The sequence below is a fragment of the Penaeus vannamei genome, unplaced genomic scaffold (assembly GCF_042767895.1).
Source record: "Penaeus vannamei isolate JL-2024 unplaced genomic scaffold, ASM4276789v1 unanchor5374, whole genome shotgun sequence".
Taxonomy (NCBI): Eukaryota; Metazoa; Arthropoda; class Malacostraca; order Decapoda; family Penaeidae; genus Penaeus; species Penaeus vannamei.
Window position 1 is genome coordinate 1,676 of NW_027218352.1, and position 20,825 is coordinate 22,500.

A 20,825-nucleotide genomic window follows, 5' to 3' on the forward strand; every position below is an offset into this window, starting at 1 on the left:
CTATCTCCCCCTCTCCTCCCTCCCTCTCTCTCTATCTCCCCCTCTCCCCTCCTTCCCTCTCTCTCTATCTCCCCCTCTCCCTCCTCCCCTCTCTCTCTATCTCCCCCTCTCCCTCCCTCCCTCTCTCTCTATCTCCCCCTCTCCCTCCTCCCACTCTCTCTCTCTCTCCCCCCTCCCCCTCCCTCCCTCCCTCTCTCTCTATCTCCCCCCTCTCCCTCTCTCTCTCTATCTCCTCCTCTCCCTCCCTCTTTCTCTTTCTCTATCTCCCCCCTCCCCTCCCCCTCCCTCTCTCTATCTCCCCCTCTCCCTCCCTCCCTCTCTCTCTATCTCCCTCCCCCTCTCTCCATCTATCTCCCTCCCCCTCTCTATCTATCTCCCTCCCTCCCTCTCTCTCTATCTCCCTCCCTCCCTCTCTCTCTATCTCCTCCCTCCCTCTCCCTCTATCTCCCTCCCTCCCTCCCTCCCTCTCTCTCTATCTCCTCCTCTCCCTCCCCTCCCTCTCTCTCTATCTCCCCCTCTCCCTCCCTCCCTCTCTCTCTATCTCCTCCTCTCCCTCCACTCCCTCTCTCTCTATCTCCTCCTCTCTCCTCCTCTCTCTATCTCCCCCTCTCCCTCCCTCTCTCTCTATCTCCCCCTCTCCCTCCATCTCCCCCTCTCCCTCCCCCTCCCTCTCCTCTCCCCCCTCTCCCTCCCTCCCTCTCTCTCTATCTCCCCCACCTCTCCCTCCCTCCCTCTCTCTCTATCTCCCCCTCTCCCTCCCTCCCTCTCTCTCTATCTCCCCCTCCCCTCCCTCCCCCTCTCTCTATATATATATCCCCCTCTCCCTCCATCCCTCTCTCTCTATCTCTCCCTCTCTCCCTCCCTCCCTCTCTATCTCCCCCTCCCCCTCCCTCTCCCTCTCTCTCTATCTCCCCCTCTCCCTCCCTCCCTCTCTCTCTATCTCCCCCTCTCCCTCCCTCCCTCTCTCTCTAACAATAACAACAAAAATAACAGCAATAACATCTTAAATAACAACAAATAACAACAAGAACCGAAATAGGCCTGCAGTAGTATGACAATGCGGGAGGGACAAGCAGCAGAGAATGAAGAGGAACAGAAAAATTAGCAATTAATTATTAGAAAATTAGAGAGAGAGAGAGAGAGAGTAGAGAAGAAGAAGAAGAAGAAGAAGAAGAGAGAGAGAAGAAGAAGAAGAGAGAAGAGAGAGAAGAAAGAAAGAGAGAGAAAGAGAGAGAGAGAAGAAGAGAGAAAGAGAAGAGAAAGAGAGAGAGAAGAGAGAGAGAAAGAGAGAAGAGAGAGAAAGAGAGAGAGGAGAGAGAGAGAGAGAGAGAGGAGAGAGAGACAGAGAGAGAGAGAGAGAGAGAGAGAGAGAGAGAGAGAGAGAGAGAGAGAATAAAAACGAAAGTGACGACGACAGCTGGAGATATGAACAAAACAACGCATAAAATAACAAACAAAGAAGCAAATAAATCATTACCGCCAACATGGACGGAAGAAATATGCGAGATAAAAAGGAAATGAGAGAATAAACGATAATGCAATGAACAAGAATGGGTGCGGGAAACGGAGAAAACGCGAAAGGGACGACAAACATGGGAATTAGGATAACGAGGAGAAAAGGAGAAATAGAGAACAGGAATAGAGATCTTTGGGAAAAAAGATGATAAATGGGGAACTGAGCAAATGGGCGATAAAAGACGGTAAAAAAGGCAAAAAATATAATAATTACAGAAATTTAAAAAAATATATATATTATATAAAATAAAAAATATAACATAAATATAATATAACAATTATATAAATATAAATAATGATATAAACTATAAGAATTACATAAATCACAATAATAATAACATAAATCATAACAATTATAATATAAATCATAATAATTATCATATATAAATTGTAATAATTATCACATAAATCATTTTAACATAATTATCATAAAACAAAATAATTTTGTTAAAATATAAAACATAACATAAATATAACATAAATGTAATATAACAATTATATAAATCACAATAATAATAACATAAATTGTAATAATTATCATATAAATTGTAATAATTATCATATGAATCATTATAACATAATTATCATAAAACATAATCATTTGTTAAAATATAACAACTTTATGGAATATAATAATCATATAAATAAAGCGAAAAAGGAGAAAGAAACAACACATGAATTAGTCATCTGAAGAAGAAGAAGAAGAAGAAGAAGATAGAAAACAAGATGGAAGATAGAATAACAGAGAAAAATGCGATAAATATGAGGAGGCATGAGGAAGAGAGAAAGGTGGAATAACAGAAAAATGTGATAAATATGGGAAGAAGGTATGAGAGAGGGAGAAAGGTGGAATAAAATGCGATAATTATAGGAGAGAGAGAAAGGAAGAAAAATGCAATAAATGTAGGAGAGAAGGGTAGAAAAATGTGATAAATATGGGAACAAGGCATGAGAAAGGGAGAAAGGTGGAATAACTGAAAAATGTGATAAATATGGGAAGAAGTGATAAGAAAGAGAGAAAGGTGGAATAACAGAGAAAAATGCGATAAATATGGGAAGAAGGCATGAGAAAGGGAGAAAGGTGGAATAACAGAAAAATGTGATAAATATGGGAAGAAGGCATGAGAAAGAGAGAGAGAAAAACAAACTTAAACTTATCATCTTTAGAAGAGGAAGAAAACGAATGATAAATACAGGAAGAAAGGAAAATGATGATAAGTACGAGAAATTAACAAATGATAAATGGAGAATTGAGGAAAACGATGATAAATAAGGGAAGAAAACAATTGGTAAATGAGGAATGGAGGAAAAGGGTGATAAAGGTAAAGAAAACAAATAATAAACAAGGAATAGAGGAAAAGAATGATAAATTAGGGAAGTAAATAATTAACAAAAGAGGAATAGAGGAAATGGGTGATAAATAGGAGAAGAAAATAAGTGATAAACAAGGAAGAGAGGAAAAGGATGATAAATTAGGGAAGTAAATAATTAACAAAAGAGGAATAGAGGAAATGGGTGATAAATAGGGGAAGTAAATATATGATAAATGAGGAAAAGAGGAAAACGATGATAAATTGGGGAAGTAAATAATAAACAAAAGAGGAATAGAGGAAATGGGTGATAAATAGGGGAAGTAAATAAATGATAAATGAGGAAAAGAGGAAAACGATGATAAATTGGGGAAGTAAATAATTAACAAAAGAGGAATAGAGGAAATGGGTGATAAATAGGGGAAGAAAATAAGTGATAAACAAGGAAAAGAGGAAAAGGATGATAAATTGGGGAAGTAAATAATTAACAAAAGAGGAATAGAGGAAATGGGTGATAAATAGGGGAAGAAAATAAATGATAAACGAGGAAAAGAGGAAAAGGATGATACATTAGGGAAGAGGAAAACAAATAATAAATGATAAATGGAGGAAAACTGTGATAAATAAAGTATATAAACAAATAATAAATGGAAAGATGAATATTAAGAGAATTCGTGTTAAGAAAATAACAAATAAAAAACAGAAGTGAAAATGGGAGAAAAATGCTAATAAGTGAGGAATAGCGGAAAAATATGATAAACATGGGAAGAGAGAGAAAATAATAATCTACAAAAATAAATGAAGAAAGACGCTTTCTTGTAAATCTTAAAAGGAAGAAGAAAAAACTGCGAATAAATGGGGAATTGGGAAGAGAACACGCGATAAATATGAGGGGGGAGAGAGAGAAAATAAGGATGGAAAAAACACACACAAAAAAAGATAATAATAATAATAATAAATGTGTGTAAGGCTCTTAACTCATCTATTTTCTGAGGACGAAGGGAAAACAGAGAATAAATGGGGAACTGGGGAGAAAAAACGCGATAAACGGGGGAATAAGAGAGAACCTCCGCTTACCTTTGTCATTCCTCGAACACAAACAAATCAGAGCCCAGAAAAAAAGGCGTTTCCAAGCCATTTTCCAGCCTGAGGGCCACTCCCTAAGCACACGGGTTCCTCGCTCGACCTGCTTCGACCTTAAATTCATTTATTTCACCTCCATTTCGGGTCGACTTAAGTGAAAAGCCAGGCGGAGGCGCGAGCGGCACGTCCCCCCTTCACAAAGGCCATCGGAACACTGACTCCATTGATGATGGACTCCGCCGCGCCGGTTGTACGGTAGACGAAGTAGTGCTCTCGGGAGATTCTCGAAAAGGCGGAATTATCCCCCTTTCCTCGATTATTTCTCGATTATGCGAATGCTTGTCTTGCTTTTCGTGATAAGCGGTTGGTATTTATTAATTTTCCTCCTTCTTTTTCCTTTTAATTCTCCGATTTCTCAAAGTTGACATGTATCCCTCCGCGTCTTGGCTAAGATGTTGCCAAAATTGAATTATTTGTAAGTTTTATGTTTTTATTTCTATAATTCTCTATATTTCTTCTCTATGACTTTTTATGTATCAATATCTATATATTTCCCATCTCTTACAATCACCATTAACTATCATATAGATCGTAACAGAGATTATATCACCATTATCATTATTATTCTTATGACTAATAATAACAACATCGATAACAATAACAATAATAGTAAATAAAAATAATATTAATATTGATAATAATGATAATAATATAACCAATATTAATACTTATGATGATAAAAATAACGGTGATAATAATGATAGTGATAATAATAGTAATAAGAAATAAATTATAATGATAGTATGAACAATAATAATAATAATAATAACAATAGAGATAATAATAATACTAATGATAACAATAATAATAATAATAATAATAATAATAATAATAATAATAATGATAATAATAATAATGATAATAATAATGATGATGATGATACTAATAATAATAACAACAAAAATAATAACTACAACAACAACACTATTACTTACAATAATGGTAATAATAACAATGGTGATAATGCTAGAAATAATAATAATAAAAAAATGGTAACAGTTATCGCATCAGTTAATATTTTAATTATGATGATAATGGTAATAATGATAATGATAATAATACTATCAATGATGATGATAATCATAACAATAATGATATTAATGATAACGACAATAATGATGGTGATAACATAGATACGAATAATGATAATACTAATCATAATGATAAAAATACGAAAATGCTGCGAAAATAGAGAGAGAGAGAGAGAGAGAGAGAGAGAGAGAGAGAGAGAGAGAGAGAGAGAGAGAGAGAGAGAGAGAGAGAGAGAGAGAGAGAGGGGGTGGGAAGAGAGAGAGAGAAAGACAGAGAGAGAGGGGGGGGGGAAGAGAGAGAGAGAAAGATAGAGAGAGAGAGAGAGAGAAAGATAGAGAGAGAGAGAGAGAGAGAGTGGGGGAAGAGAGAGAGAGAGAGAGAGAGAGTGGGGGAGGAGAGAGAGAGAGAGAGAGTGAGAGAGAGAGAGAGAGAGAGAGAGAGAGAGAGAGAGAGAGAGAGAAAGAGAATGGCAGAGAGAGAGAGAGAAAGAGAGACTGACAGAGAGAGAGAGAGAGAGAGAGAGAGAGAGAGAGAGAGAGAGAGAGAGAGAGAGAGAGAGAGAGAGAGAGAGAGAGAGAGAGAGACTGACAGAGAGAGAGAGAGAGAGAGAGAGAGAGAGAGAGAGAGAGAGAGAGAGAGAGAGAGAGAGAGAGAGAGAGAGAGAGAGGGGGGGGGAGAGGGAACGAGGGAGAAAGAGACAGGGATTGCATTTCATATGCAAGCTTTTTAGGTGCAAGCATTTAAGGTGCAAGCATTTTAGGTGCAAGCATTTCAGGTTTAAAGATTTTAGGTACAAGCATTTTAGGTGTAAGCATTTTAGGTGCAAGCATTTAAGGTGCAAGCATTTAAGGCGCAAGCATTTAAGGTGTAAAGATTTTAGGTGTAAGCATTTAAGGTGCAAGCATTTTAGGTTCACGCATCTTAGGTGCAAGCATTTTAGGTTCACGCATCTTAGGTGCAAGAATTTTAGGTGCAAGCATTTTAGGTGCAAGCATTTCAGGTGTAAAGATTTTAGGTGCAAGCATTTTAGGTGCAAGCATTTAAGGTGTAAGCATTTTAGGTGCAAGCATTTCAGGTTTAAAGATTTTAGGTGCAAGCATTTTAGGTGTAAGCATTTTAGGTGCAAGCATTTAAGGTGCAAGCATTTAAGGTGCAAGCATTTAAGGTGCAAGCATTTAAGGTGTAAAGATTTTAGGTACAAGCATTTTAGGTGCAAGCATTTTAGGTGTAAGCATTTTAGGTGCAAGCATTTAAGGTGCAAGCATTTAATTAAGGTGCAAGCATTTAAGGTGCAAGCATTTAATTAAGGTGCAAGCATTTTAGGTGTAAGCATTTTAGGTGTAAGCATTTTAGTGTAAGCATTTTAGGTGTAAGCATTTTAGGTGCAAGCATTTAAGGTGCAAGCATTTGAGGTGTAAGCATTTTAGGTGCAAGCATTTAAGGTGCAAACATTTGAGGTGTAAGCATTTTAGGTGTAAGCATTTCAGGTTTAAAGATTTTAGGTACAAGCATTTTAGGTGTAAGCATTTTAGGTGCAAGCATTTTAGGTGTAAGCATTTTAGGTGCAAGCATTTTAGGTGTAAGCATTTAAGGCGTAAAGATTTTAGGTACAAGCATTTTAGGTTCACGCATTTTAGGTGTAAGCATTTTAGGTGCAAGCATTTGAGGTGCAAGCATTTTAGGTTCACGCATCTTAGGTGCAAGCATTTTAGGTACAAGCATTTTAAGTGTAAGCAATTTAGGTGTAAGCATGTTAGGTGTAAAGATGTGAGGTGCAAGCATTTTAGGTGCAAGCATTTTAGGTACAAACATTTCAGGTGTAAGCATTTTAGGTGCAAGCATTTTAGGTGTAAGCATTTTAGGTGCAAGCATTTTAGGCGCAAGCATTTCAGGTTTAAAGATTTTAGGTGCAAGCATTTAAGGTGTAAAGATTTTAGGTGCAAGCATTTTAGGTGTAAGCATTTCAGGTGTAAGCATTTCAGGTGTAAAGATTTTAGGTGCAAGCATTTTAGGTGCAAGCATTTTAGGTGCAAGCATTTTAGGTGCAAGCATTTTAGGTGCAAGCATTTTAGGTGCAAGCATTTTAGGTGCAAGCATTTTAGGTGCAAACATTTCAGGTGTAAAGATTTTAGGTGTAAGCATTTTAGGTGTAAGCATTTTAGGTGTAAGCATTTTAGGTGCAAGCATTTTAGGTGCAAGCATTTTAGGTGCAAGCATTTTAGGTGCAAACATTTCAGGTGTAAAGATTTTAGGTGCAAGCATTTTAGGTGCAAGCATTTTAGGTGCAAACATTTCAGGTGTAAAGATTTTAGGTGTAAGCATTTTAGGTGTAAGCATTTTAGGTGTAAGCATTTTAGGTGTAAGCATTTTAGGTGTAAGCATTTTAGGTGCAAGCATTTAAGGTGTAAAGATTTTAGGTGCAAGCATTTGAGGTGCAAGCATTTCAAGTGCAAGCATTTTAGGTGTAAGCATTTTAGGTGCAAGCATTTTAGGTGTAAGCATTTTAGGTGCAAGCATTTCAGGTGTAAAGATTTTAGGTGCAAGCATTTTAGGTGCAAGCATTTTAGGTGCAAGCATTTCAGGTGCAAGCATTTAAGGTGTAAAGATTTTAGGTGCACGCATTTTAGGCACAATCACTCTATGTGCAATCACTATACGAGCAAGCACTTTACATGCAATCACTCTATTCACAATCATTTTATGCACAATCACCTTACCTGCAATCACTTCACACAATCACTTTACGCATGATCACTTCACGTGCAACCACCTTATGCGCAATCACCTTCCGTGCAACCACCTTATGCGCAATCACTTCACGCGCAGTCACTGAATGAACAAAATCCATGGCCGGTTGGTTAACATTATTATCATTATTATTATTATTATTATTATTATTATTATTACCTTCCGACCCAACGACTATGTGTAGGAACACATCCATAAACACAGAAATAAATGCATATCTATAGATCCATCAAACAGATATACATTTATTTATATACATGTAGAGTAGATCTGCATGTCTAGACTGATAGATATGTATTTATGTCCGTGTCATGAATTTCTATCAGGTTGAACCTGGCGCAATTTTAACAAACCGGCCGTGTAAGGAAAACGTGAGACGGACTTATGGTGAACTGCAAGCGCCATCTATTGAGGTGTGATGTAATTGAACTACAAGCGCCATCTATTGAGGTGCGATGTAATTGAATTGCAAGCGCCATCTATTGAGGTGCGATGTAATTGAACTACAAGCGCCATCTATTGAGGTGCGATGTAATTGAACTACAAGCGCCATCTATTGAGGTGCGATGTATTTGAATTGCAAGCGCCACCTATTGAGGTGCAATGTATTTGAATTGCAAGCGCCATCTATTGAGGTGCGATGTAATTGAACTGCAAGCGCCATCTATTGAGGTACAATGTATTTAAATCGCAAGCGCCATCTATTGAGGTGCGATGTAACTGAACTGCAAGCACCATCTATTGAAGGGTAATATAACTAAACTGCAAGCGCCATCTATTGAGGTGCGACGTAACTGAAATACAAGCCCCATCTATTGAAGTGCAATGTAATTGAACTGCAAGCGCCATCTATTGAGGATGATGTAACTGAACTGCAAGCGCCATCTATTGAGGTATGATGTAATTGAACAGCAAGCTCCATCTATTGAGGTATGGTGTAAGTGAAGTGCAAGCATCATCTATTGAGGTGTGATGTAATTGAGCAAGCTCCATCTACTGAGATGTCATAGGGGGTGCAATACAGCATACTTCGCACACATCCTGACCTGGGAGAGACCGTGCCACCCCCGGCTGGCCATATAGCCTGCCATCCGGCGGCCCGGCCTGGCTCTGCCCTCAGCACGGAGGACCGGCATACCGTAGTTTTCATATCGTGTGTTTTCGTTAATAAACAGTGAAGCCACTAAGTGTATCACTGACGCCACCTGTACTTCAACTATACACTATAAAACAGAGGTGTTAATACCTCTTATAGTGATGTAATTGAACTGCAAGCGCCATCTGTTGAGGTCCAATGTAATTGAACTGCAACCACCATCTATTGAGGTGTGATGTAACTGAAGTGCAAGCGCCATCTATTGAGGTGCGATGTAACTGAAGTGCAAGCGCCATCTATTGAGGTGCGATGTAACTGAACTGCAAGCGCCATCTATTGAGGTGTAGTGTTTACCCCTGTGAGACACTTTCATAAATACAACGCGGGTCTTGCAGAGTGCAACTTGCGAACAGGGGAGCTGCTTTCAAAAGGGTGGTAGCTGGCGTGTACTGCAGCATGACCCGCTTGTCACAATCCTGAAGCCCTTAACCCCGTAAGTAAGACTTACTATTATCTTTAAATTAATCGCCATTTACTTTTTCCATTCTCTTCTGTTACTGATCAGTGAAGTAATTTTCTTTCTTTATTAACTTAATTTCAAGATCAAATGTGTCCACCCTTTTAAAACCAAATAAAACAGTAAAAAGTAAAAGAAATAAACAAACCAAGGATAAAACGAAACCAACACATAAAAAGGAAAACCTGAGATCCCCTCAGTCTGTATATTCACAAAAGTTACAATGCATATAACACATCCTAACTGGCCTCTTACAAAACATGAATATACTTATCTTTCTCTCTTGTAGAAAAACCGAAGCCAACAACCCAAGAGAGACTCTAGCATAAAACAGGCTCTTTATATAGGCTCTTATAAAATGTGTAAATAATAAAAATGATTGAAAATAAAAGGAGTTTACTTAACATAATTAAAAGAAATTAAAATAAAACTAGAGGCCGTGAGAAAAAGCTAAAATAAATAAAACATAAAAATACGAAAAATAAAAAGGCTCCAGGGACGCAAAACTGCAGCTGGCTACCGCCGATCCTCACAGATGGTGCTGGTGCTGGCTAAAAAAGGGGGGACTCGCCTAGTCTGGACTCTTGCTTAGTGGGGGTACCTCGTGTCCACTACAGAGGTGCGGCAAGCAAGGTCTATATAAGTACTTATATAGACCTTGGCGGCAAGCGCCATCTATTGAGCTGCGATGTAACTGAAGTGCAAGCGCCATCTATTGAGGTGCGATGTAACTGAAGTGCAAGCGCCATCTATTGAGGTGCGATGTAACTGAAGTGCAAGCGCCATCTATTGAGGTGCGATGTAACTGAAGTGCAAGCGCCATTAAGGTGCGATGACAACTTGTGGTCGCGAAGCATGAGCAATGACCTGTCCGATTGTTGCTAGTTTCATGGGCAGAAAGTTGCCATTAACTTACATTTATTGTAAGTTTACATTTACATTCATTCACGTCATTATATGTCCTTTGATGTTGCCATTAACTTACATTTATTGTTGATGTTGCCATTTACATTTACTCATGTCATTATATGTTCTTTGACGTTGCCATTAACTTACATTTATTCACGTCATTATATGTGACTTGATGTTGCCATTAATGTTTTTAATCAGCTCGGTTGCAGTGTTGATGTTCAATTTTTGTTCCTTTTTACCTAAATCTGCTGGGAATTCAACCCTTGCACGATGGCAGCAGCAGTGCCTTCCGTTAGCCTCTCCCCTAATTTATCATCCTTTTCCTCTATTCCTTGTTTATCATTTATTGTATTGCCTTATTTATCGCCCTTTTCCTCTATTCCTTGTTTATCATTTATTTTCTTCCCTAATTTATCATTCTTTTCCTCTATTCCTCTTTTATTCTTTTTTTTTCTTTATTTATCGCCCTTTTCCTCTATTCCTTGTTTATATTTTATTTTCTTCCCTAATTTATCATTCTTTTCCTTAATTCTTTTTTTTTCTTTATTTATCGCCCTTTCCCTCTATTCCTTGTTTAAATTTTATTTTCTTCCCTAGTTTGCCATTCTTTTCCTCTATTCCTCCTTTATCATTCATTTTCTTCTCTTATTTGTCATCTTTTTCCTCAATTCCCCATTTATCATAATATTCCTTCATTTTGATCAGATTATTCACAGTAATCTGTTCGTCGTCGTTTTTCATCGAGAAACTTTGCATTCTTATCAAAAGCCATTATTTATTAATTATTTATTTATTATTTATCATTATTTTTCCATCCTTTTTGAAAATTGAAAAGACGTCTTTGTAAGGAAATCTACGGCGCAGACCCGGTGGTAAACTGCGTCAGCTGCGAGCAAACCATGCACATTCAGTAGTGGGGAAGGCTAGGTCAGTAGCAAGTCGAGGAGGTGTCATGGCGCCCGATTCTATCTTTTGGAAAAAAATCACATGGGGATTTATTCTGATGACGTCACAAAAGGTAGGGATGCTTTGACAAATATGATCGATCATTTTGGCCTCGTCAATTTTCAAAAAGAATGGAAAATAACCATTTTAGTGGTTAGATTTTCATTGAACGAGCATCAAAGCCGACGCCATGACACCTCCTCGAGTTGCTACTGACCCAGCCACTCACGTCGCAGACCCGGTGGTAACCTGCGTCGACTGCGAGATCATGAACAGACATTATGAAATCATTTTATCTTATTTTAAATTTCTATATTTTGAATTTTATTAAATTCAGCATTCGATTTTTTAAACTTTTATCTTACTTTATGACTTCACCATTCTATGTTTTTTCTACCTTCTTCAATCTAATAAATTCACCAATCTATGTTTCTTCTATTTTATGGTTTGTGAAATATTTATGTGAAAATAATCACCAGGAACCGTAACTCTTGCCGTACAAATGTTTTAGGGTCAATTCCGGAAAGTTCGTGTATTTTGACTGCCGCGAACATGATGCTACACTCAGACCAGACATCCTGCCTCTCTGAACAAAGTCTCACCCGCCCGTCTCTCGCCTCAACCGTGATTTCCCCGACGAGATTCCCCTCGCTCTTTCTCTCTCTTTTTCTTTCTCTTTCCTCTTTCGCTCCCTTCCTCAGTCTCCGCTGTGAAGCCACGAAAGAAACGGTCGGTCTTCAGCGAGAAATGTTCCGCTTTGAGAGATACGGATCGAAGAGGACTTGTTCTCACTTCATAGTCCGCTGGAGTTGGATGGGAGGACAGCGCTCCCTCCGGCATTCCTTAAGCCCACGGACCGCAGTGATGCTATTATAAGCTTGCAGTAATAGTAGAATCCGAGTAGACTCTGGAAGGATAGTATTAGATCAATCTTCTTACGAACTGTCCGTATATATTACATACGTATTTTGCATACACAAAAGTTCCAGCGAGTTATGAGAAAATGTAAAATACTATTCCTTTTGTAGTTTAAGTCAGCAACCTTACTTATTTGGTGCTGAAATAATACAAACACAATATCAAATATGCGCATAAAGACAACACATTACCAAGGAGAAATTTTGGTTACAATATTCGGTGGCCTTGCAAGATTATGAGAGTCATCCCTTGATTCGCCACGTTCTCTCTGGATGCGATTCAGGGGTGACTCAATTGTTGTTAGTCTCGCTCCTCTCTGCACTCGCACGATTGATTCATTCGCTTCCCTTGGTCAGCCTCGCCACGTAGACCTTCTTTCCAAATAAGGCAAGTTGTCATTTCTTCCATGGCTGGAATGCTTTGTCTGAAAACAAATGTACAGTGAAAATTTTATCAATTGCCGGTAAAATGCATCGGGGATAGATCCGCGGAAGGAACTCATATTTTACTTATATTACATATTTCAATGTAACTGAACTGCAAGAGCCATCTATTGAGGAGTGATATAATTGAAGTGCAAGCGCCATCTATTGAGGTGCAATGTAATTGAACTGCAAGAGCCATCTATTGAGGAGTGATATAATTGAAGTGCAAGCGCCATCTATTGAGGTGTAATGTAACTGAAAAAAAACTCATATTTTACTCGTAGAGAGAACCCTCCTTTTCATCTAAGAATATTTTGCATGTCTACACTCATTCTTTATGAGAAACTCTGACCTTAAACACACTGCAGGTTTCTTAACTTTGAGCACCATTAGTAAAGTAAAAGTTTCTTGCAGTTTCTTAATCTAAAAATCGAAATTTCGTGAGTGTAGCATCATGTTCTCAGCAGTCAAAATACACGAACTTTCCGGAATTGACCCTAAAACATTTGTACGGCAAGAGTTACGGTTCCTGGTGATTATTTTCACATAAACATTTCACAAACCATAAAATAGAAGAAACATAGATTGGTGAATTTATTAGATTGAAGAAAGTAGAAAAAAACATAGAATGGTGAAGTCATAAAGTAAGATAAAAGTTTAAAAAATCGAATGCTGAATTTAATAGAGAAATTCAAAATATAATAGAAATTTAAAATAAGATAAAATGATTTCATAATAATTTAATAAAATGATAATTACTAATGACTTACCAATCACTGCTAAATTGATAATTCAAAAGGAAATACAATAATTCAAAATAAAATAAGAAAAAAGTTTAAATTAAATGGTAATTTTGAAATAAAATAAAACAGAAATTCAAATAAAACAGACATTTGAAATGAGATTCTTCACCACTAATTGAGCCGATTGTGACTCCCCCTTTTTAAATAACAAAAGGAAAACAAACAAAACAAACAAAAACTCAAGTTAGCGTAAGCAAACGAAAATAAACGTGCCAAGAAATCAAAGCATTAAAGCAAAAAAAAAAAAAAAAAAAAAAAAAAAAAAAAAAAAAAAAAAAGAAGGAAGGGGGTAAACTCAAAGCCGAGGAACTGGAGGAAAACAAAAATACACATAGAATAAAACAGAAATAAAATCTCCCTTTATTCACAGGAAGCTTCAGGAATATCTCGTGGCCCTTCCGGATTATTATCGGCCACAGGAGCTAACCAGAAAATACACGAATCTTCCCGAATTCTTACCTCGTCCGCAGCTCCATACAGTCCTCTCAGTTCCTCTCGCCACAATCGACTGACGTGAGGCGGGAATTTCCCGAGTCTCCATGATCATTTTTTTTATATAATCGATTTCTTTTATTGTTATAGGTTTTATTAGTTTTATGTATAACTGGAGAGGTTCCGAAGCAGATGTTTTTCCTCTATATTAAATATTTATTCGTATTTGAAGAAAAATACCCCCAGGTGGCGCCCGTAGTCGCAACGAAAACGGCGCGAGGGGGTAACTTAGCTCCTGGCCCTCACGGGGCCACTACAGAGATGAAACAGGAATTTGAAACAGAATGCTGGATTTATAAGCTTGAACATTCTTTCATCCGAATCAATAATACACCTGCTTTGTTCCACTCGAAATGTTGAAAGTGGAACGAGTTCTCAACGCCAAATGGCTAAATTCTTCCCGATAGGAAGCCAGAAGCACGGTCGCCATTTCCCTCATGTTAAAGAAGCACAAGTGAATGTTGTTTATCTTCTCTTGGGAAGAATCAGTGATGGGCATCGATGCGTAGATTTGTCTAAGGCCATTTCCATACGTCGATTCCTGGAGATTGGCTGATGTCATTCCCATCGATTCCTGGAAATTGGCTGATGCCATTCCCATCAATTCCTGGAAATTGGCTGTCATTCCCATACGTTGATTCCTGGAAATTGGCTGATGTCATTCCCATCGATTCCTGGAAATTGGGTGATGTCATTCCCATCGATTCCTGGAAATTGGCTGATGCCATTCCCATCAATTCCTGGAAATTGGCTGTCATTCCCATACGTCGATTCCTGGAAATTGGCTGATGCCATTCCCATACGTCGATTCCTGGAAATTGGCTGATGCCATTCCCATACGTCGATTCCTGGAAATTGGCTGATGCCATTCCCATACGTCGATTCCTGGAAATTGGCTGATGCCATTCCCATACGTCGATTCCTGGAAATTGGCTGATGCCATTCCCATACGTCGATTCCTGGAAATTGGCTGATGTCATTCCCATACGTCGATTCCTGGAAATTGGCTGATGCCATTCCCATACGTCGATTCCTGGAAATTGGCTGATCCCATTCCCATACGTCGATTCCTGGAAATTGGCTGATGCCATTCCCATACGTCGATTCCTGGAAATTGGCTGATGCCATTCCCATACGTCGATTCCTGGAAATTGGCTGATGCCATTCCCATACGTCGATTCCTGGAAATTGGCTGATGCCATTCCCATACGTCGATTCCTGGAAATTGGCTGATGCCATTCCCATACGTCGATTCCTGGAAATTGGCTGATGCCATTCCCATACGTCGATTCCTGGAAATTGGCTGATGCCATTCCCATACGTCGATTCCTGGAAATTGGCTGATGCCATTCCCATACGTCGATTCCTGGAAATTGGCTGATGCCATTCCCATACGTCGATTCCTGGAAATTGGCTGATGCCATTCCCGTACGTCGATTCCTGGAAATTGGCTGATGCCATTCCCATACGTCGATTCCTGGAAATTGGCTGATGCCATTCCCATACGTCGATTCCTGGAAATTGGCTGATGCCATTCCCGTACGTCGATTCCTGGAAATTGGCTGATGCCATTCCCATACGTCGATTCCTGGAAATTGGCTGATGCCATTCCCGTACGTCGATTCCTGGAAATTGGCTGATGCCATTCCCATACGTCGAATCCTGGAAATTGGCTGATGCCATTCCCATACGTCGATTCCTGGAAATTGGCTGATGTCATTCCCATACGTCGATTCCTGGAAATTGGCTGATGCCATTCCCAGACGTCGATTCCTGGAAATTGGCTGATGCCATTCCCATACGTCGATTCCTGGAAATTGGCTGATGCCATTCCCATACGTCGATTCCTGGAAATTGGCTGATGCCATTCCCATACGTCGATTCCTGGAAATTGGCTGGTCATTCCCATACGTCGATTCCTGGAAATTGGCTGATGCCATTCCCATACGTCGATTCCTGGAAATTGGCTGATGCCATTCCCGTACGTCGATTCCTGGAAATTGGCTGATGCCATTCCCATACGTCGATTCCTGGAAATTGGCTGATGCCATTCCCATACGTCGATTCCTGGAAATTGGCTGATGCCATTCCCATACGTCGATTCCTGGAAATTGGCTGATGCCATTCCCATACGTCGATTCCTGGAAATTGGCTGATGCCATTCCCATACGTCGATTCCTGGAAATTGGCTGATGCCATTCCCATACGTCGATTCCTGGAAATTGGCTGATGCCATTCCCATACGTCGATTCCTGGAAATTGGCTGATGCCATTCCCATACGTCGATTCCTGGAAATTGGCTGATGTCATTCCCATACGTCGATTCCTGGAAATTGGCTGATGTCATTCCCATACGTCGATTCCTGGAAATTGGCTGATGCCATTCCCATACGTCGATTCCTGGAAATTGGCTGATGCCATTCCCATACGTCGATTCCTGGAAATTGGCTGATGCCATTCCCATACGTCGATTCCTGGAAATTGGCTGATGCCATTCCCATACGTCGATTCCTGGAAATTGGCTGATGCCATTCCCATACGTCGATTCCTGGAAATTGGCTGATGTCATTCCCATACGTCGATTCCTGGAAATTGGCTGATGCCATTCCCATACGTCGATTCCTGGAAATTGGCTGATGTCATTCCCATACCTCGATTCCTGGAAATTGGCTGATGCCATTCCCATACGTCGATTCCTGGAAATTGGCTGATGTCATTCCCATACGTCGATTCCTGGAAATTGGCTGATGCCATTCCCATACGTCGATTCCTGGAAATTGGCTGATGCCATTCCCATACGTCGATTCCTGGAAATTGGCTGATGCCATTCCCATACGTCGATTCCTGGAAATTGGCTGATGTCATTCCCATACGTCGATTCCTGGAAATTGGCTGATGCCATTCCCATACGTCGATTCCTGGAAATTGGCTGATGCCATTCCCATACGTCGATTCCTGGAAATTGGCTGATGCCATTCCCATACGTCGATTCCTGGAAATTGGCTGATGCCATTCCCATACGTCGATTCCTGGAAATTGGCTGATGCCATTCCCATACGTCGATTCCTGGAAATTGGCTGATGCCATTCCCATACGTCGATTCCTAGAAATTAGCTGATGCCATTCCCATACGTCGATTCCTGGAAATTGGCTGATGTCATTCCCATACGTCGATTCCTGGAAATTGGCTGATGTCATTCCCATACGTCGATTCCTGGAAATTGGCTGATGCCATTCCCATACGTCGATTCCTGGAAATTGGCTGATGCCATTCCCATACGTCGATTCCTGGAAATTGGCTGATGCCATTCCCATACGTCGATTCCTGGAAATTGGCTGATGCCATTCCCATACGTCGATTCCTGGAAATTGGCTGATGCCATTCCCATACGTCGATTCCTGGAAATTGGCTGATGTCATTCCCATACGTCGATTCCAGGAAATTGGCTGATGTCATTCCCATACGTCGATTCCTGGAAATTGGCTGATGCCATTCCCATACGTCGATTCCTGGAAATTGGCTGATGCCATTCCCATACGTCGATTCCTGGAAATTGGCTGATGCCATTCCCATACGTCGATTCCTGGTAATTGGCTGATGCCATTCCCATACGTCGATTCCTGGAAATTGGCTGATGTCATTCCCATACGTCGATTCCTGGAAATTGGCTGATGTCATTCCCATACGTCGATTCCTGGAAATTGGCTGTCATTCCCATACGTCGATTCCTGGAAATTGGCTGATGTCATTCCCATCGATTCCTGGAAATTGGCTGATGTCATTCCCATACGTCGATTCCTGGAAATTGGCTGATGTCATTCCCATACGTCGATTCCTAGAAATTAGCTGATGCCATTCCCATACGTCGATTCCTGGAAATTGGCTGATGCCATTCCCATACGTCGATTCCTGGAAATTGGCTGATGCCATTCCCATACGTCGATTCCTAGAAATTAGCTGATGCCATTCCCATACGTCGATTCCTGGAAATTGGCTGATGTCATTCCCATACGTCGATTCCTGGAAATTGGCTGATGCCATTCCCATACGTCGATTCCTGGAAATTGGCTGATGCCATTCCCATACGTCGATTCCTGGAAATTGGCTGATGCCATTCCCATACGTCGATTCCTGGAAATTGGCTGATGTCATTCCCATCGATTCCTGGAAATTGGCTGATGCCATTCCCGTACGTCGATTCCTGGAAATTGGCTGATGCCATTCCCATACGTCGATTCCTGGAAATTGGCTGATGCCATTCCCATACGTCGATTCCTGGAAATTGGCTGATGCCATTTCCATACGTCGATTCCTGGAAATTGGCTGATGTCATTCCCATCGATTCCTGGAAATTGGCTGATGTCATTCCCATACGTCGATTCCTGGAAATTGGCTGATGTCATTCCCATCGATTCCTGGAAATTGGCTGATGTCATTCCCATACGTTGATTCCTGGAAATTGGCTGATGTCATTCCCATACGTCGATTCCTGGAAATTGGCGAAGGCGTTTCCGATTCGTCAATTCTTTGAAGCCAGATAACGCGATACCGATGCCAGTACATGTATCGCCTATACTTTTTTGTAAGAAATAATCCAAACTGATATGTAAATATAACATTAGGATGTTTGATTTTTCCCAAAAAATCATGTTATTGCGTTCTACAGCACAATAACAACAGTTGCTACATTACAATTGATAGATGCGTTCGAGACACATAATGTTAAATAAGTTAGTTAGCCCTTGATGCTCGGATCACTACGTTTTCTGTGTTTGCTCTCAGTTCCTTTGCTGTCATTTCTTAAAGAATATCTGTTTTCTGTTGAGTAGAATGAAATGGCTCTTGATGCATGAATTAGAATAAAAATTTGTTCCATTATGACCAAGGGAAGAGGGAGATATTCCTCTGCCTCACTGAATAAGTGAGTGAGTGAGAGAGAACAAACAAGAGAGAGAAAAATAGATAAAAAAGGAGAGAGAATGAGTAACAGAGATAGAGAGAGGCGGAAGGAAGGGATGGGAGAGAGATATGAAGGAGAGAGCGAATAAAAAGAGAAAGAGAGAGATGAAGAGGAAAAGAGAGAAAGGGAGTGAGAGAATGAAAAAAAGAGAAAGAGAGAGTGTGTGTGTGTTAGAGGGGAGTTAGAGAGAGTGTATCAGAGAGAGAGAAAGAGAGAGAGAGAGAGAGAGAGAGAGAGAGAGAGAGAGAGAGAGAGAGAGAGATGAAGTGAAAAAGAGAATGAGAAAAAAACGAGAGAGAAAAATAAATAAATAAGCAAATAGATGACAAAGAAAGAGAAAGACAGATATATAAATAGGGAAAGGGAATACAAAGAGATAAATAGATAGATAGATAGATAGATAGATAGATAGATAGAGAGAGAGAGAGAGAGAGAGAGAGAGGCAGAGAGACAGACACACACACACACACACACACACACACACACACACACACACACACACACACACACACACACACAAAGTGAGTGAAAAAGTAAGTGAGAGCAAGAGAACAAAGAGAAAGTGAATAAGAGGAAAAAACGAGAGAGAAAAATAAATAAAGAGAAAGACAGATATATAAGTAGGGAGAGATAACGAGTAACAGAGCTAGAAAGGGGGGGAAGAGGAAGGGATGGGAGAGGAAAAAAGTGGGGAAAGGGAGTGAGAGAAATAAAGAGAGAGAGAGAGAGAGAGAGAGAGAGAGAGAGAGAGAGAGAGAGAGAGAGAGAGAGAGAGAGAGAGAGAGAGAGAGAGAGAAACAGACACACACACACACAGATATAACGGACAAAAATGCACAATTAATAAAAGAGAAAGAGAGCGAGAGAGAGAGACACAGACAGACTCACACACACACACACAGAGGGAGGGAGAGAGAGAGAGAGAGAGGAGGAACAAGAATTTGTGCCTTCCAGATATCTAGGAACATGCTCAGCGGCTTTTAACTGGGCTTTGTTAGGTTTGGACATATACTGTGAAAGTTTAGGACCCACATAGCACGAGTCTAGTACCTGTCATTATGTGTGAGACTACCAACTGTCTGCCGGTCTGTCAGAATTGTGCGAGGCCCGACCCAAAGAATATTCGTGTACTTGACACGCATAGATAAAGAAATAAATGCATATCTATCCGGCTCGACATGCATATCAACCGGGCAAATAGATAGCCAAGTGTATATCTATCAGATATATAGACACACATGCCTCCCCGACCAGGGAAAAGGGCGTTTAAACAACCCGGACAATGAAAACAGTGAAAAAAAAACAGTGAAAACAAGTGAAATCAGAGAAAACGGTGAAAACAACACAGAAACAAACAGTGACGACAACAAAGCCATTTACCAGGCAACACTACCATAGTGCTCAACACGATTCTTTGCTTTATTACGACCAAAAAAATCATGGCCACGTTTAGTGTTGTGTGACCAAATTAAGAATCTGTATAGCCCAGAAGAGATAGAAAATGCCTGCAACATCATTCTATTTATATCAGACTCCAGGAAAACTAGAAACATCAATAAAGACATCAAAAGGATGATAAATTCCACAGTGCACACAATGATCGATCAGTGCTTAAAGAACGACAATTCAGTGTTTGCCACAACAGCCACAGACATCCCCGCCACTGACTGGTCTCCGCCACCAAAGAAATCAAGTATCTCACCTTTTGTGAAAATCTTTCAAAAACAAAAACACCAAGGCATACAAACACAGCATGAACTCTCCTTCAGCAATCAAGATCTCATTGAAAATAAAGTTGATTTGCTGATCGCAATGTTCTCCGAGCAACAATCTGCTATAAACAGCTTGATTCGTCGAGGGGTGGCGTCTCCTCAGCCGCAGGGATGCGCAGAGGAAGCATCCGTCACAACAGCCTCGACCCCATCCCCTCACGCGACACCCGGTCCCCCATCCCCTACCCACGATCAATCTGCCTACCAATCTTTCCCTTTCGCATCCCCTCCCCTGC

At 40.2% G+C, this 20,825-nt stretch overlaps 2 protein-coding genes across 2 annotated transcripts; both read right to left on the minus strand.

The window, feature by feature from the left end:
- Positions 1-6,587: 6,587 nt before the first annotated feature.
- LOC138861438 (phospholipid scramblase-like) lies at positions 6,588-6,917 on the minus strand. The gene has a single exon (XM_070120527.1). It carries the CDS (start codon positions 6,915-6,917, stop codon positions 6,588-6,590), a length of 330 nt encoding a protein of 109 aa, XP_069976628.1.
- LOC138861436 (uncharacterized) lies at positions 6,918-7,382 on the minus strand. The gene has a single exon (XM_070120524.1). The coding sequence runs from the start codon at positions 7,380-7,382 to the stop codon at positions 6,918-6,920; it is 465 nt and encodes a 154-aa protein (XP_069976625.1).
- Between the last annotated feature and the right edge of the window lie 13,443 nt (positions 7,383-20,825).

Excerpts from the sequence above, each read along its gene's own strand:
- LOC138861438 (XM_070120527.1), bottom strand. The coding sequence starts at position 6,917 with ATGCTTGCACCTAAAATCTTTAAACCTGAAATGCTTGCGCCTAAAATG.
- LOC138861436 (XM_070120524.1), bottom strand. The coding sequence starts at position 7,382 with ATGCTTACACCTAAAATGCTTACACCTAAAATGCTTACACCTAAAATG.